The following is a 17,947-nucleotide window of genomic DNA, read 5'->3' as shown; positions in this document are numbered from 1 at the left end:
GGATTCTGAATGTCAGCCTTGAATGAGTTCTTCGGGCCCTACCCCTGTTGCGTTCCGTCATTACCACCGCATCGACGGCACGGATCCCCAGTCCAGCCTGGCACGACGACCCAATCCAACGCCTCACAATGGGCCGTATCCCGCCCTTTCTCACCATACCTGTAGACGTGAAATGGTTTTCAATTTCCGCACGATAAAATTGGACGGCCAGGATGTGGCGATTGAGCGATGCACAGCTCTCGCGACTCAGGAAGAGGCGGGCTGGTGGGGCTGCTGTGTGGGACCAAGAGCATGGTTCGGCCCGAGCCGGGGGAGCACCGGGACCTGAATCGGGTATTATTAGCCCAATGGGGCTCTCCCTTCCTCCATGCCTCTGACTACTGAGGCTCGGCAGCTTGGGCCGGGTCTTGCTTCTTGACCGGCGGCGAGATGCTGCCCCCCAACTTGTGTGCGCTTCCGGCGCCACTGATGCCGTGAATTACCCAGCCAAATTTGGATGGATGTGGAATATATATCCAAATTCACGTCCATTTACCATCCATCCAAATTCATTCGTAAAAAAAACCGTTTTCGAAGGTTCTCTATTCACAATGCCAGAAAATTTGTAAGTTTAAGTAATTGGTGCGTTGGTGTGAGGTACAATGGGAGTAATAAATGAATATACACATGCAGGTGGAACATCCCCCACCAAACTAATTAAAACTATAATATTTTTTTTGCAATGTGGGTATCTATACAATCAAATATCCTGGTCAAAGACGTAATTTGTCTTGTACAAGATTTTCTATTCATGTTTAATATGATCACAGTATAAGTATATACAAATGTGTGTAAATATGCATATACGTTGAGTGATATCAATAATAGTAATCTGTTGGTATGTGAATGTGTAATTCATTTTTCACTACCATTCAAAGTTTTTGTGAAGTGATCATTAAACCACTCTTTATCTTATGTGTATGCACACAATTCCAAAACTCATTTTATTGATTAGCAAGTAGATCAATAAAGATCATAATTTATTTCATTTTCTTACAGACTTTCGACAGCTGTGTGAATGTTCTCTTGTTGCATCTTAGTTGCACTATGTATATGTATATTCCAAACATTATATTGTAGTGTTTAATTTGTAAGAAGACATCCTCACAACAATCTTGTTTAACTTTAAACTCTGTCTGTGATTTATTTCATGATTATAATTTCCAACAGTATCACTCACACTTTAAACACAATTCATTTATACCAGTGTATGAATTATGTCAGTGATTCTTTTCTAGAGTCAAAAAATAAAATTAAAATCAATATTCTTATTGATGACAACTGTTTTACACCAGACATTTATGGTGTACAAACCTCTTTTTTTCTTTTCTTTTCTATGCTTACTGTGTAGAAATGCCTGAAATTGCTAATATGAGTTAAAATAACTTATCAGAAATCCAATTATGCTCATTTGGTGTAATTGTTGTTTCTCAAGGTTTTGAATTTTGACTGTACAATGTTTGAATTAACTATTTTTGATGTTTGTTTAAGGTCACAAACAATTGAATGTTCCAATTACTAATATTTTTTATTCATTTATTTGTTCAGAAGGAGAAAGCTGTGTGTATATGGTATTTTAAAACTTTCTTTATTAAATACATCATATTTTAAGTTTTTACTTCAGTGTGTTATGTATATTCAGTTGCATAATTCAATTTATTAAAAGGTTTTTTTAATTTGTCAAACTCTTTCTTTTCATTTAAAATGTTGCTATTAATAACCAATTATTGATGTCGCTTTTGCAGATCATGCAGGTTCTCATGCTGGGCAAACCACCATTAAGTTAGAGTTTCCAAAGTCAAGGATTACCATCAATATTGAATGTGGGGGGCAGGGGGGTCACATGCATTTCCCAAGGATTTGGACCATCTATCTAACCCTCTTTTTTAAGGATATTCATGTTGTTTGAGTGTGTACAATATGTGACCCCAAAAGTGCCACACGCAATTTCCATAAAATCTGCCAACAGATTACTATTTGTATGAAAATACAAATCTGAGAACTATAGCAAATGACAACACACCTTCAACTTAGTTCTCCCTCTCTCTCTCTCTCTCTATATATATATATATATATATACTTATACCTGTCTTTGTTTGTTTGCATGAAGACCAAGTTAGTGCTTCATGAATGGAGTGGACAATGATCTCTGCTTTGAAGACCCCTCACTTTGCAGAGTTGACAGAATTTGCCAAAGGATAGAGTTGAACCTTGATCCAGCAACATCCATGTGCTTTCTTCAATCTTTTACAAATGTAGACAATTACATCAAATTGCAGAGTAGACAGAATGCACATTCTAAACCACCAAGATATGTGTCATGCTTAATTAAATAATAGTAAAGGACTCTTTTTAGTTAAGCAAGTGATTTTGAGGTGATGTACTTCTATACCAGTAAAGGTCAAACACATTATAGGATTTTCTTTATTACAAAGCTTTGTGTGAGTTTATGCTATTATGTTATATTTACCTAACTTGTGTGAAAAAAATTTGAAATTTTCGTATATTGTGTGGTTTTTAAATTTATTATAATATAAATATATAATATAATATATTTTTTAATATAAAATAACATATATAAAGTTAATAATATATATACATTATAATGATAATAAATTATATTAAATTATTAAATGATTTCTTGTCATTATAATTAGTAATATATAAAATATATCATCTTAGTAAAATAATCTACTATTACAAATATAGAGTCATAAAAACTTGAGATTGAGCGATCTATAATAAAACCCATAAAATAGAAGACCATGGTTGTTTTGGTATAGATAGTAGTTGGAAAAGTCTTTATAGTTGATGTCAAGGAGTTTTTGATCTTGAACAAATATCACATGATTGTACAAAGTCTTTAACTACCTTCCATTATTTGAGGCCACTAAAAATCTTTCAAAATTAATTTTAAGAACTTGTTGTATCTAAGATGCATTGTAGTTAGAAAGTTGTGATGAGCTTAAAAGCATGTAATTGTACTTCACCTTTTGAAACATATAATTTTTCCTTAAAATACAATAGATTTTTCTTAAATTCAAACTTAGAATTATTATGAGATTTAGAAGAATTATTTTTAATATCACAACCAAGAGGATTTAAAAGATATACTTGATTGAAATTGGTCAAGAAAAGTTAAATCAATTGTCAATATTGATATCATTGCTTAAAGAAAAAAATGCTCTTACTTTAAAAGAATGGTTCATTGTTGATTAAAAATTGCATCTTCTTCTTTTGGCATAAGATAAGAACATCTAATAAATCATGTTATTTTTTATTTTTTATTTTTATTGACAAGTAATTTTGAATTTAAATCTTAATAAAGTCATGCTTCAATGTGCTTGGTCACAATTTAAAATATGTGATGACATAAGATACTTAAGATTCTTGTGATTTATATAAACATTCACTAAGTTAGAAGTACCTTCTAAATAACGGCACCATTCTTGAAATAAATCCAAAATTATAAGAAGCTCTTTCTTATGGATCTTATAATTAATCTTGACTACTAATTTTTTTTAAAATAAAAATTATTAGATGAATTTTTCATCTACTCTCATTTACAACAATATCAGATCTAATATAAAATTTGATGTATTTGTTTCCTTAAAAAAATGTTTTAGAAAAATTGACAAAATAAAAAATTAGGATTATTGTAAAAATGGCTTTCAAAGCTCCAAATATTACTTCAGCTTCTTTATTTTGTTCATGTTTGTCTTTAAAAATCAAACATATAAATGAAATTACAACTTTAATTTTTTTTTTGGATGTTTTTTTACAATAATTGATAATTCTTCCAAAAAATAGGATGTATCTTACTATTCTTAAAATCTTCCAATCTATATTAATTTGATTTGTAGGATCTATTATTAAGCTTCTATTTAAGCTAATGTATCCTAAGAAGTCAACTTAAATAGTATAAAATATATATTTTTTCATATTGGCATTTAATCCAATATTTTTAAGTTTTTTGTAAGATACAACAAACATAAAGTTTATGCTCTTTTATATTTTTAGAATAGATTAAGATATTTTTTAGATTATAGACAATGAAATCATTTAAAAATACTTCAAAAAAATCGTGCATAAGATATTTAAAAGTAATTGGCACAATTTTGAGTCCAAAAGATATGATTTTATATTTAAAATATCTATGTATGGTTCAAAATATAATCTTCTATTTTTTTTTTAGACATATCAAATTATATGTATTTTTTAGATCTATTTTTGTATATATCTTTGCTTAATTCAATTAATCAAGAAGTTTTAATATCAAAGATAGAATATATCTATTTTTAATGTTAATTTTATTAAATTCTTGATAATCTGTATACATTTGTAGTGATTCATTTTTTTTTTCTTTACAAACAAGATAGGCATTCATGTTAAAGTTTTAAATGGTGTATAAAATCTTTAGCCAAGTTCTCATCAATATATTTTTTAAGTACAGATAATTCGTTTTGTGATAAGTTGTAGATTGGTTTAAACAATGATTAAGCTTATTCTTGAAGATCAATTGAATAATTGTAAGGACAATGCTCTTAATTTTTTTTTGTATTCTTCTTGTTAAAAATGTCTTAATAATCTTGATATTAATTTGAATTTCTCCTTGAAGACTTTCCCTCATTAAAAATAAGTGTAGCATAAATAACAAAAGATGACTCTTATTTTTCAACAGGCATAAAAATTCTTGTACTTTATAAACAAGGGTTTGGTCGCACCAAACTTATGACTTTTTACTTGATTAATAAAATTCTTAATTATATTTTAGAAAAATTTAAGATTACAAGAAATTCAATCGATTTGAAGATCAAATTAAATTAAATATAACAAATTTTTTATGACTAGTTGTTGCTACTTCTGTAAAAATAAATTTTTAAATAATGTCTTTAGACAATAATGGAAAACCATCTATGAATTCTAAATGTACATGTTTAATTTTCTTTATTAAAGATATGTTATGTCTTTTAACAAATTCTTTATCTAATAAAAAAGTTGAGGCTCTTAAATCTAGCAAAGCATGGACTTTGTAATTTTTAGATCCTAAATAAAAATATATTATTAATCAAAGAGAGTATTTTGAAGAGAGAATATGGCCTTCATTAAGTATAGTATAAAATTTTAGTTACACAATCTTTATTATATTTAGATAAATTTATTTTTTTAACATATTATATTCTTTAACAACTATATTTTTTTTTTTGTATTTATATTGCTTCTTTGGACAATGTTAAGCAATGTGTTGATGTTCACTACAATATAAAAATAATCCTTCTTAACATTGAGGAGTCTTTTCTTACTTATTAAAATATTTAAAATATATTGCATCAATTTATATGTCTTCTACTTTTAAATTTATGTGTTGAAAAAGAGTAGGTATTGTCATTGAATTGTAAAAATGTTAAGGCTTATTTATGCAACTCTCGAATCAAAATTCAATAAGCCAATTGTCATATTTCACAAAAAAATTAATTAATCGACTTAATTTTTGAAGATTATATAAGTTTAATATTAATTTCTTTACCTAATATAGTAATCCATAAAAAAATTAGTTGAAAAGTACAATATCATTTAATTCAATATCAATTGCAAATTTTTGAAATTATGAAGTATATAACATTATTAATTGATTTCTTTGATATAAAGTATAAATTTTATTGGTCATGATATAAGCTTTATCATGTATTCTATATAAAGCAATTTTTTCAAAAAAATCCTAAAAATTATCTAATATTAAATTAAATGATTTAAAAAATTAAAAACTATGATAAAAAAATCATGAAATATTATTCTAATGAATGTGATTTATGATTATAGAGTTAGAAAGTTTAAAAGTTGAAGTTCAATCACCATTTGTATTGATTAATGAATCCTTATAATTTTAATCTTGTGTTGTTAAACTTCTTAAGTAAGGCAACTCTTGATTCTCTAACGCTTGAATAATGTTCTATTATAATAGAAGTAATATAATTTTGCATAGATATTGAAGCAACTCCAATGATCACTATATATTCACTTCATGTCAATCTTGTTGCTTTTTGTGGTGGTAAATTGAATTGATGTATTGCAAATATTAACTTCCTTATTTGCTCTTGCATTTTTGTCATTGCATTTTTGATTTCAATAAGCTTTGCTATAATAATATAATAATAAAAAAAATCTAATATTTCTTAAGGTAAGTAAAAGAGAGGATTCAAAGACAAAAAAAATTCTAAGAATAATATCAATTTAAAAGAGGCTAATCTATAACTTCTAATACGCTTATATCTTATTAAGAAAAAAAACAAAGTTCTAATATTGTAAGTATATTCTTATCAATTTTTCAAGGATAAGAACTCAAAGCAATGAAAATAAATAAGTAAAACATTTTTCAAAAGAATATTATAAAATATCAATAAATAATAATATGTACATTAAAAGATAAATAAAATAACTATTGCCAAAAATTAAGAAACTAGACACTCTTGAAACTAGACTAAAAACAAAGAAAGAATTGATAAGAACTAAGAAGGCCTTATTTTTACCTCTTTACATATATTGTTTAACTAAAAGCTATGTGGCAATATTCTATAAGATATCCAAGACATGTTTGATTTATAAGACAAGTTTTTTACATATGTGCCACATGTCCAACTTATATTAAAATCTATTAATTACCTATAGACACAAATAAATACGAAGTCACTTTTACAAAGCTTTTAAAAAACTTATCTATAAGATATTATTAAATTTATATATTTTTACATATTTTATTCTATTTATATTATTTAAATAATTATTGGAATAAATATATGTATTTGTGATAATTATAACCTTCAAAAGAATTTAATAGAGTTGAAGATCCTTAAAACCATATATTCTTCGTTAAATACATGGCAAGATATAAAACATTTGTATTTTCAATTTTAGAAGAAACTTCGAATGTCTAGTAATACTATTGGAGGTAGACACCATTCTTAATAGTATTTCAAATTTTTTATTTGAAAAAAGTTACAAAAGCTTGAACAATGATCAAATATCAAGTTAGTTATTATGCCTTAATATGACATAATATTAATGGCTGAAAGCACCTATCAATTATCTACAAAAAGAACAAAGATCAAAGTATGTAGCAAATACAATTTTTTTGCATCTTAGACTTCTTCAATATGTAATCACTATTCCTTGTGGAACTTATTTTTGGATAGGAAGGTAATATCTAAACATATACATTTATCTAGATTTAAAGGAGTTTTTTAAAAGTAAGTAAAAATAATTAATTTATTAAAATATTGTGAAAAAGCTTTATAGACATGGATTTGATTTTAGAAGTGTCTAAAAGTGATTGGTGGATTTAATACTCAGTCAAAAAATTGGGCATGTATTACACATATTAGCCACTTGTGGTACAAGTTGGTTATGTGGTACACATAAAAAAAATTGACTTGCAAGTTAAGTACATGTTATGTAAGTTGGATATATGCCAAAGGTCTTATAGAATGTTGCTACATAACTCCTAGTTATATATATATATATATACATATGAAATCTCTACTATTGTTTCAAGAATCTCTAATCTTTTGTCTTTGACAATAGTCATTCTAGTTTTGATGTTATACTATTTTTGAGTGAACATTTATTTTTTTCTAATAACATAAGTGTATATCAATGTTTTGATTGTATGTCATTCATGTCCTTGATAAACAATCAAGAGATATATATTTTTTATTTTTAGGTCCATAGATTGTATTTTGATAATGTAACAAAAATAGATCTAAAATAAATACAAAATTTTAATTGCAAATATTTTTAAATTTTTTTTCTAATAAAAAATAAGACTTGAGCATGTGAAAATATATATTGAATAACATATTATAGATACTAGATAAAAAAATATATGTAATAGTATATAAAAATTATTCTAAAACATTCTAAAATTTAATGATATTTTTTAATCTATTAATAAATTATTTTACTTTCTTATAATTTATAATTATTTGTTTTCTAAAAAATAATTTTATTAAAATTATAATATAAATATATATATTTTAAAGTAAAAATTTATACAAAAAATCAATAATATTTTTTTTATTTCAAAATCTTAAAATACTCCTATTTAATAGGGATATATAGTTTGTATTAATTTTTTTAAAGCATTGATGAAAAACAAATGTATATATATATATATATATATATATATATATAAAATACTAAAGCTTATTAGAAGCAATTATAAATAATTGACTAAATAGTAGATAATTCATAAATAACAAAAATCCATAAAATTCATGATCTAAAATCTATACTAAAATTTAATATTAAAAATATTATTGTATAATAATGCAACTATTAGGTGAAAGTGGAAAGAATTTTTTTATTTTAGAATATTCCAATAGAAATATATAGTAATAAAAATAAAAAAATAAAAAAATTGTAAAAAATTTAGTCTTAATATTGCTTATTTGTAGAAGAGACTTTTATTCATTTTGTAGGGGCATAAATGAGCCAAATCAAAGTAAATGAGATAAGTAATTGATATAGGCATGTTTAAACATATATATATATATATATATATAGCAATAATTATCTCAAAATATGAAGAACTAATACTTAGAGAAGACTAGGCAGACCCTTAGGTTCAAAACCATGCACATATGGCAACTTTGAGGTTCTTTGATTGATCAGAGAGCAAAATTTGAGAATAGACAAGCATAAGGTTTTCTGAGCATTAGTTTTAAGTAATTTGAGTATGTACAAATTTGTAAAGGCTTTGCAAAATTAGGATTGTTTGTAAAAGACTTGAAATTTTGAGAGATTCAAAGAGTTTTTATTTTGGATAATTATGTGAGATTTATCAATGACATATTGATGAAATTTTGTGATTGAGTATTCATTATTGTATGCAATATGTATTGCAAGTTTGAACTTGTTATAATAGTTTATTCAAAGTTTATTGAAGCTCAAACATATTGAGGTCTCAAGAATTGGAGTTTATAGGATTTTTAAGATATCTATCAATCTGCCAATTTGATTGAAATAATTTTTTTTGCACAAAGAAAAAACTTGATTTTCAACAATTGTGCAAGATTTGAAACTTATTGAATGGTGAAATTAAGAGATTTTGGCTCTAAAATATTAGTATCAAGGTTGAAGAAGGAAGTTGGTCAACACCCAAGTAGATTTTAGAGATTATCTTCTATTTGGTATGTATGATCTTCTTCAAATGTTTAGTGCTTGTTGCTAACTTAGTTTGTAAGAAGTCTACAAATTTTGAGTTAAAATCAATGATTCAAACATTAATTATTTACATTTCAATCTGCTATAGGATTTAAGATTTGTTCAGGGCTTAGTTAGGATATGTTAGAATTTAATTAGAGTTTTGTTTAGAATTTGGTGAGGATTTAAGATTTGATTAGGCTTTAATTAAAATTTGTTTTAGAATTTTTTTAGAGTTTGGTTAGGATTTTATTAGGATTTTATTAAAGCTTGGTCTAAGATTTGGATAAGATTTGTTTAGAATTTGGTTAAGATTGGTTTAGGATTTCATTAGGATTTTTTGAGAGTTATATTAGGATATGACTATGATTCAATCAAGATTTTTATTTTTAATATTTTTTTAAGGTTTCTTTGATTTTTCTTCGTTAGAATAATTAATTTATTAATTCTAATGATTTAATAAATCTATTGAAGGATTTGACTTTATTATAATAAAGAAATTAAAATTTCTTTATTATATATATTTCTTTAAGATTAATTTATGATTTTGTTTATGTTTCTTATGTAAGTTCTTTAAGACTCTTTTGGAGTTTAATTAAAGATTGATTAGCATTGTTATAATTTAATTGGAGTTTATTTAAGAATCTTCTAGAGTTGTTAGGATCTTCTTGTTGCAAGTTCCATTTTACTTTCCACAACCACATACTTTGTGCATGCTCAAGCAAACTTCATGAAATATGACAATATAAATCAAAATTGTTCTTTAAAATGATTTAGTAAATACAACATATTCAACTTCTAGTGTTTGCATTTTGAAATGTTTGTCTTTTTCCTTTTAAGATTAATAGTTATTGTTATTACTATTCTTTTTCTAATTTGATAATAATACAAAGATTCATATTTTGTTTAAGCAATTTTTTAGAATTAGATGTTAGTCGTAAATTTATGACATCCATTGAATTTATTATTAATATTAATAATACAATTAAAGTGGGTTTTCTTAAGCAAAAAGAACATGACTTATCAAAACTATTTACAAAATTGACATATCTGTAACAAAACAAATACAACAATAATTAATCAATTTTATTAAGTTTTTGAAAAATACTAAAGAATTCTGATATATATATATATATATATATTAATTCCGATACACATTAATGATTTTGATATATAAAGTTCATACATTTCTAATTATAGATTGTTTTGAAAAACCACCATTTGAACTCAATATTATATTAGATTTTATTGCACAAATCAGATTTTTAAGTTTTGTTTTATTTTATGGATTTTTGTGATAACACTTGCAAACAAACAAAGAAACCAATTAAATTAATACCACAAAGGTTGGCAAGCAACAGAAGATAAAATAGCTTGGAAAATACCTTTTCTTATACCAAATTTCTAAAGCCCACCTTCCAGAAAACAAAACAGGCCAAAAAAATCCTTATTATGTGCTTTGCACGGCAATGAGGAAAATTACACTTCACTTGACCACCAAAGTAAAAAAGAGAAAAAGAAAATAAAAGAAATGGACAAAAAGTGTAGGAGAACAAAAGGAAAAGTGAACAAGTCAACTAAGTAAAAGAAAAAGGCAACTCAAGAGTGTGTGAGTTAGTGTGTGAAGGAAGGGCTCTCCCATCGAGAAACTGCTCAGTTTTTGCCATATACAGACTTCCTTGCAGCTTGTAATGCAAATGAAGCTTCCGTTGACAATCCCTACTGGTGAAAAGATTCGTAACGACGAACCCTGTTGATGCACTCCGTGAGCAAACGCATCGGTGTATGTTAGGTTGATATCTCTCGGGTAAATCGGTATTTCCATTGATACCCTGTGTCCCAGGTTTATACATCGGTCTCACTGATGGCGGAGGAATTGCATGGAAGGCACTAAACCCATCGACGCCTTCGTGTTTTTGTTCCGAAGCGTGTCAGCTGAGACGGCATCTTCGGCGATGGGCTGGCTGGTTTCAGTCTAATGGTTCGCCTCTCTCACGAACATCAAGATCTCTTCTCGTAATACCGTTTCCCTGGTTTTGCGCTGCCTTTACCGGCAAAGCCCTGATCCAGTTTGCGCAAGCCAGCAAGAGGCGAGAGACTCTCCTTTCGGATTCAATGAGCTTGTCTACTGCTGCTTGGTATGCCTGGAGGATTCACTGGCGTTGCTAGCGATGTTAACGGTTGGGCCTGTGCCGTACGACCGTTACTTCTTTCAATCCCCTGACCATGCCTTTGTGTTCAGGGCTTCGGAATCGAGTGTCAGGGTGGGAGGATTGAGCGGGACGAGGTTCAGTCGTGTAATGTGGGTATGAAGGGCATCCTTGACCTTGGGTGGGCTGGGTTTGGAGCCAGTGATGGGTTAGGAGTGGTGGTGTGCGATTCGCAGGTTGGTTGTGTGCTTAGTGAATGGTTGGTGTGCATGGGTGGCGATACCTTTTGTTTCGATCGAAAGTCTGAGCTCGAATGAATCCCCACTTGAAGCTCAGATGTCGAGCTGTGTGCTGTGCTGCGCCATCTCTTTGGTACAACAAGTGCGCCCTTGAGCTCTATCCCGACGATATGGTTAGGAGATTCGCTTACAAGCGAGATCTTGTTAGGTTCAGTATGCGCGATAGATGGCTCAGGTGTAAGTTGTGGAAGAAGTCGAAACAATGGCGGCCGCGCTATTAAATAGGTTCGTCTATGCCAATTCAAGTTTCAGCAGTATTATTGGTCTCGCGGCGTATCCAGGAAGAAAATCCTCACATGGGCAGTTAGAGCAATAATTCAGGTCTTTTCTTGGAAACAATGGTGGCAGAATTGCTCCCTCGGGGTGATTGTTAGGTTACGTTCTCTCACCACCACATCTAGTTGTGTAATTCATGAAAATGGTTGAATGTGGGTGATATGCGGTTTGCATTCACTGTGTTCAGCATTTACTCTTGCTCTTGTCTCAGGAGACAGGATTTGGTCAAGAGAGATTGCACTGAGACTTCAGTCATTTAGAGAATGTATTCAGAGTGCGCATGTTGCATGGAAGGATACCGAACCTGTGTTTGATTTCATACTATTTCGGAAGTCGCGGTTCGTTACAGTTTGCTGTGGATGTCACTGCTTGAAATTTCGATTTTTGAGTTTGGTTTAGGCTATTTTTCGAACCGTATTCATTGACATTGTCGAAGAATCTTGAATTCAATCCACTAAAAATGTCTTACTGTAAGACCGGACTCCTTAGCCAAATACTAAATGTGCCTTCAAACTCGAAACAGTGTTGCATTGTCGGGAACGTCTGTTTGCACCATGACCAGAACAATGCGTCCATCTTTCGGGAGATGGTCCTAGTGTCTGTTCACGTCGTAAAGAATCTCTTCAGGGTTAAATCACAACACAATGCTCATGAATTCCGCATTGTGCCTGTTGCAGATCAGCTATTTGTTTCCTGGGAAGTTTCTTAACGAGATGTTCCTCTGTTAATGCGTCAACAAGCTGAGTTGAGGAAATTCCATAGAATTTGCTGCTGCTGTTCCAAGATTAAGATCTTTTCACCATGTTCAATCAGCAGTATCGCCGTCCAGGTTCCATGGAGATGTCCAGAAAGTACTGGGGGAGCTCTCTGGGAACCTCTACAGACTTCGACTACGACGAGCCAAGCGTTCAGTCATTATGCGACTTAGAAAGGACCAGGAGTTTAGAGGGAGCTGTACCAAGGCCTATGCTGGATGAGACGCAACAGAGCTGGCTGCTTGAGCCCAAGGTCGAGAAGAAGGAGCCCACGGTAGATTTAGGATGCGTATCGGTGACGCGCAGGTTCTTCCGGTGGATGAATTGCATCTTCTGGGGCATAGTCGTCATTATTGCCCTTGCCCTTATCATTTGGAAATTCGGTCCCAAACACGGCCACTCCCCCCCGAAGCCAGACAACTATACCATTGCACTGAGCAAGGCTCTTTCATTCTTTGATATTCAAAAGTGTAAGAATTCCTCACTCTACATTAATGTTTCTCTCAACAGTGCAATGTCGATGCATCCTGTTTCGTAAGCTGATATTTTCGCTGACACTGGTTCTACATTTCGATTTGCAGCTGGCGCTCTCCCCGTTAATGATCGTCAGCGCAGATTTAAGTGGCGCAGATCCTCGGCCCTATTAGACGGCCAAGCAGCGCAACCCGGTAGCCCAGCAGTGAAACTCGCTGGAGGATTTTACGATGGAGGGAACACGATCAAATTTGGATTCCCAGGAGCCTATGCTATGACTATGCTGAGTTGGAGTGTGATAGAGTACAAGGCGAAGTTTGAAGCCTCGGGAGAGTTTGATCATGCTAGGGAGTTAATCAAATGGGGGACGGATTACATATTGAAAACTTTCAACAACACCGAGGTGGATAAAATTATCTGTCAGGTATGCGCGCTTCTTTGTAACGTACTCGTGCATCGAAGTGGATTTGCGTCCATCTGAGAACAGCATTGAATTTTGGGGTTTTTTTTGTTTATTGCTATAGGTGGGCATAGGTGGAGGTCCAAGACCAAATGATCTCTATTGCTGGGAGAGGCCAGAGGATCTAGACTTCTTCAAAGACACACGCAGGTCTGCCATTTCGGTGAACTCGGGCTCAGACTTGGCAGCGGAGATGGCAGCAGCTCTGTCAGCTGCCTCCATCGTGTTCAGAGACGATCCCAAGTACTCGCAGGGATTGGTGAATGCTGCGAAAGCTCTTTACGCCTTCGCCAAGCTGAAGCCTGGCAGCTTTGTGCAGAACCTCCCTGGCCCTGAGAGGGCCATCTACAACGCTACCTCTTTCAATGATGAGTTGATATGGGGAAGCACCTGGTTATATTTCGCCACCGGCAACACAACTTACCTAGGCGATGCGACTATTCGCAGTATTGAAAACAGTAACCGAAAGAGGGGCTACACGTTTGGTGTATTCGATTGGGATAACAAGCTTGTTGGTGCTCAGGTACGACGCAACTTCTTTTTTCCATTAGATTTATGGTTGTCAGTGTGTGGCTTCAGTTGGTACTAACCAGATGCACTCTCTTGATTGCAGTTACTTCTGACCAGGCTGAGGATCTTGCAAGGGCCCGGTTATCCATATGAACAAACGCTGAAGCAGTACAATAATGAGACGAATCTGGTCATGTGTGCTTATCTGCCTCAGTTTCGGACATGGAACCGCACAAAAGGTATGCGCACGTGAGGACTCTTCATGGGTTTTGGTTTGCATTCTTAAGCTTTCCGTAGGAGCTTATCAGCTATGAGCTACACCTTTAGCTCATGCTATTTGATGATGTAGTTTGGTGTGACCTGATTGAGAGTCTTATGGCGTCCATGCAGGAGGAATGATTTTATTTAACCCGAACGCAACCCAGCATCTTCCGACAGCAGTTAACGCTGCATTTTTAGCTACGCTGTATGCCGACTACTTGAAAGCTGCTGATGTACCGGTTTTGGAATGTGGCCCTAATTGGTATTCTCCAGAGGTTCTGCGCAATTTTTCTCGATCACAGGTTCATTTTCCTAAATCTTATCCTTGTCGTGCTCCTCTAGAATTCGTCGTATTACTCGGTGGAGCTCTGGTTTTTGATGATTGTCGTGAGTCTTCTGTGGTCTTAACATTGAGTTTGGGATCTCATGTAGGTCGATTACGCGCTTGGAAAGAATCCCTTGAAGACGAGCTACGTTGTGGGATACAGCGAAAAATATCCTTTACAACCTCGTCACCGAGCAGCCTCCATCCCCGATGATGGCAAGAGTTACAGTTGCGAACAAGGGTGGCAGTGGAGGGACCGCAATTTTCCCAATCCACATGTCCTTCAAGGCGCCTTGGTTGGAGGTCCCGACATTCTGGATCGCTTCACTGATTTGCGCAAGAATTACATTCAGAATGAGCCCACTATTGCCAACAACGCGGGCCTCGTGGGGGCTCTTGTTGCACTGTCCACGATGCCGACAGGAACCCAAGAGCACATCGACCCCCACTCTATCTTCTCTGCGATCCCTGTGTATGTCCCTTCTCCTCCACCTCCAGTCGTGCCTTGGGAACCCTGATTTTTCTCATACCCGTAATTAGAACTCAACACGATACTTGATTTGATTTGTACAAATACAAAAGATATTCGTAGTTACAACTCTCGCGACACGCAGGGAATAATGTGGACTCGAAACTAAATGCATAGTTGTGATCGAATTGTGTCAGAAAGTGTCGAAGACTAAAAAAGTATCTTCTGTGCATTGATCGTAGATAGCTGTCCTATTCAATTACGTTCTTCCTGTGCCGCACAAAATGATCAACTCGTAGAATGACTCCTAATAATGCAAGCACGCAACTGCAATTTCTGGATCTGTTCGCGTAGGCAGACCTCTCGCAACTGCCCACTAGGTAAATCTGAATATTATGGTCAAGCCGGGATCGCCGATGAAAGCTTTCGCTGAGGGATTGATGCTAGCCTTCACTATACAATTCTCGACCACATCAGGAAACTGACCGTCGTTGTCAACCCCATCCCTGTCGCACTCATGATCTCGCCGACCGTCAGATTGCAAAAGAGCGACCTTGTAGTGCACCCTTTCTTTCTGGTTTGTGTCATAGTCCTCGAGGATTAGGGTGTCGCCCCCTATACAGTAGGTACTCTTGTAGATCTACGTGACAGAATGCGGCATCCAGCAGGGATCAACCACTCCGCCAGTGGCCGAGATAAAGTTGTTGGGCATATCCGTTCAGGAATGCACTCAATGGGAGGATCCATTTCAGCTCATCCCTTCACTTTGTCGAACTTCGACGCAGCAACTTCAGTACCCCTGGATGCGGTGCTACGAAGCAGACCATTACTGGTTCACGAATCCTGTAAAGAATGAGGGTTAATACATGACATTGTTTCCAACCACAAGTCCGCAACAGGGTGGAATATTCAAACAAATTTCTGTGCAAGAGTGAACACAAAACGAATATGATGCGGGCATAAACTTCAAGCAATCGGTGCATTATATTGCCGGAGAGTCTCACGAGACCTTCTGCATGGCCTTCGGAAAGCAATGTGTGTCGCAATTGCATAAGCCATGAAGGCTAAACACAATATTTCAATCTCTGGATGCTCATGTAATTTGTGTTTATCTTGTGAAAAGTTGAAAACATTTTAAGTAGTCTATTATCATTGTCATTTTCCTATATTGAAACACGTTTCTTGTGGTTAAATTAGTTATTAAATTGTTTAGCATAAGTGATTTTTGTCAATCAAAGGTTTAGGACTCATTAGTCTGATGGGAACCAACTTACTTTGTAGATGCTATTGAAGATGTCCCTTATAGAAAAATCAAGATGTTAAGATAATACTTAGGTGATGAAACCAAATGGAACTTAGAATTTTGAAATAACTAAATGATTTACATTTTTGTAATAGAAATTATGTAATATTTTTATTTGAGATGTTGCTTAAATATATGGATTATTTGACTCAATATGCATAATCACTTGTGTGTGCTTAATTCTATTAATTAAGTAAAGAAGCATAAGGTACATACCAGATAAATAACTATCATAATAAAATTTTAAAAATACAATTTCAATTGGTAAGATAACATCTAGATTTTTGGACAGAATTAAGATACTAAAAATTCATATAAAATATGACATAAAAAATTTAGTACTTTGGTGGTAATCATTAAAAAAAATACAAACTATTACATTTTACGTTTATTCAATTTCGTCAATAATTTTTGCCTTGGGTTAACCTGCTAGATACCAAAAAACTTTAATAAATTTATGGCCCTTCTACATAAACTTGTAATGAGTGGGTAAATATCATTTGATATGTTATTATTCCGAGTGAAATATTTAGACACAATGTATTGCACTTGTTGTCTTCTAAAGTAAAAGAGCAATGGATTTAAGTAGAGTTGTTTTTTGCGTACTTATTTCAAAATTTTATAAGAGAGAATATCATTTTAAAACCATGATGTATGTAATAAATAAAATATTTGTCTTCAGTGAAGTTCTAAAATTAAACCACTTTGCAATTAAAAAACCACACATATATATATATATATATTGAATTATATAGTACATAAAAAATATTATTTTAAAATTTAAATGTCTTTATTTGGACTCACCATCCTCATTAATTTTAAAGAACTAAATAAATAAACACCCCAAAGAACTTCAAATACGTCTAAATTTGTAAATTAGATGAAAATCTATGACAAGCATTTCTCTTCTCCAAATACATGTCTAAGGATGGTTTTGTCTTGGTTGTTATTAAAACACTATATGTTGCAAGATCATCTTTTGTAGATTATTTGAAATGATTAAATTTCCAATTGAAAAAATATTTGTGATCTTATGTATTTATTCATTAAAATTATATATATATATATATATATATATGTATATATATACACACACACACATATATACAGTTATAAATTATAAGAGATTTAAAAATTAATAAATAAAAGTATTACAAATTTTCTATGTAAATTTCTAATTTCTAGTTTTTTAAGCTAATAATGTAATAATGTATTTTAGTCATTTTATTAGTATTACATACGTTTGGTAATTTCATAAATAACATAAACTTATCAATCTTTTTTAATAGTATTTGTCAAGAAAAATCGTGGAATTATTATAGATAATAAGTATTAAAATATAATTAATCTTAGAACAAATTAAGCTTCTTAAGATATTAATTATATGCTATAGCATATCATATATGAATAGATTTTTAAAAATATGTA

General features: G+C 31.9%; 1 protein-coding gene and 1 long non-coding RNA gene across 8 annotated transcripts; both read left to right on the top strand.

Annotated features, from left to right (window-relative positions):
- Window positions 1–963: 963 nt before the first annotated feature.
- Window positions 964–2,545, top strand: LOC141045442 (uncharacterized). 2 transcript variants are annotated; one of them, XR_016503169.1, is made up of 3 exons: window positions 964–1,129; window positions 1,588–1,610; window positions 1,785–2,545. It is a non-coding gene; the product is annotated as an uncharacterized LOC141045442 (long non-coding RNA). The 2 variants fall into 2 exon arrangements; XR_012217590.2 differs by having other exon boundaries at window positions 964–1,610.
- Window positions 2,546–11,170: 8,625 nt separating this feature from the next.
- Window positions 11,171–15,557, top strand: LOC112282068 (endoglucanase 25). Of its 6 annotated transcripts, XM_090250369.1 has the most exons (8): window positions 11,171–11,375; window positions 11,480–11,543; window positions 12,640–13,187; window positions 13,299–13,615; window positions 13,716–14,174; window positions 14,265–14,400; window positions 14,552–14,724; window positions 14,855–15,557. In XM_090250369.1, the coding sequence occupies exons 3-8, from the start codon at window positions 12,764–12,766 to the stop codon at window positions 15,263–15,265; spliced, it is 1,920 nt and encodes a 639-aa protein (XP_090106495.1). In that variant the 5' UTR covers window positions 11,171–11,375; window positions 11,480–11,543; window positions 12,640–12,763; the 3' UTR covers window positions 15,266–15,557. The 6 variants fall into 6 exon arrangements, with proteins under 6 accessions (XP_090106495.1, XP_024375010.1, XP_024375009.1 ...); XM_024519242.3 differs by having other exon boundaries at window positions 11,171–11,539; XM_024519241.3 differs by having other exon boundaries at window positions 11,171–11,543.
- Window positions 15,558–17,947: the final 2,390 nt, after the last annotated feature.

Source organism: Physcomitrium patens, chromosome 5, assembly GCF_059467195.1.
Source record: "Physcomitrium patens ecotype Gransden chromosome 5, ASM5946719v1, whole genome shotgun sequence".
NCBI classification, from domain to species: domain Eukaryota; kingdom Viridiplantae; phylum Streptophyta; class Bryopsida; order Funariales; family Funariaceae; genus Physcomitrium; species Physcomitrium patens.
Note: the sequence above shows the minus strand (reverse complement) of the source record. Positions and strands in the feature narration are given on the sequence as shown.

Coding starts and splice junctions, on each gene's coding strand:
- LOC112282068 (XM_090250369.1), top strand. CDS start 12,764: ATGTTCAATCAGCAGTATCGCCGTCCAGGTTCCATGGAGATGTCCAGA. Junction 13,188..13,298: donor ATTCTTTGATATTCAAAAGT/GTAAGAATTCCT, acceptor TTCGATTTGCAG/CTGGCGCTCTCCCCGTTAAT. Junction 13,616..13,715: donor TGGATAAAATTATCTGTCAG/GTATGCGCGCTT, acceptor TTATTGCTATAG/GTGGGCATAGGTGGAGGTCC.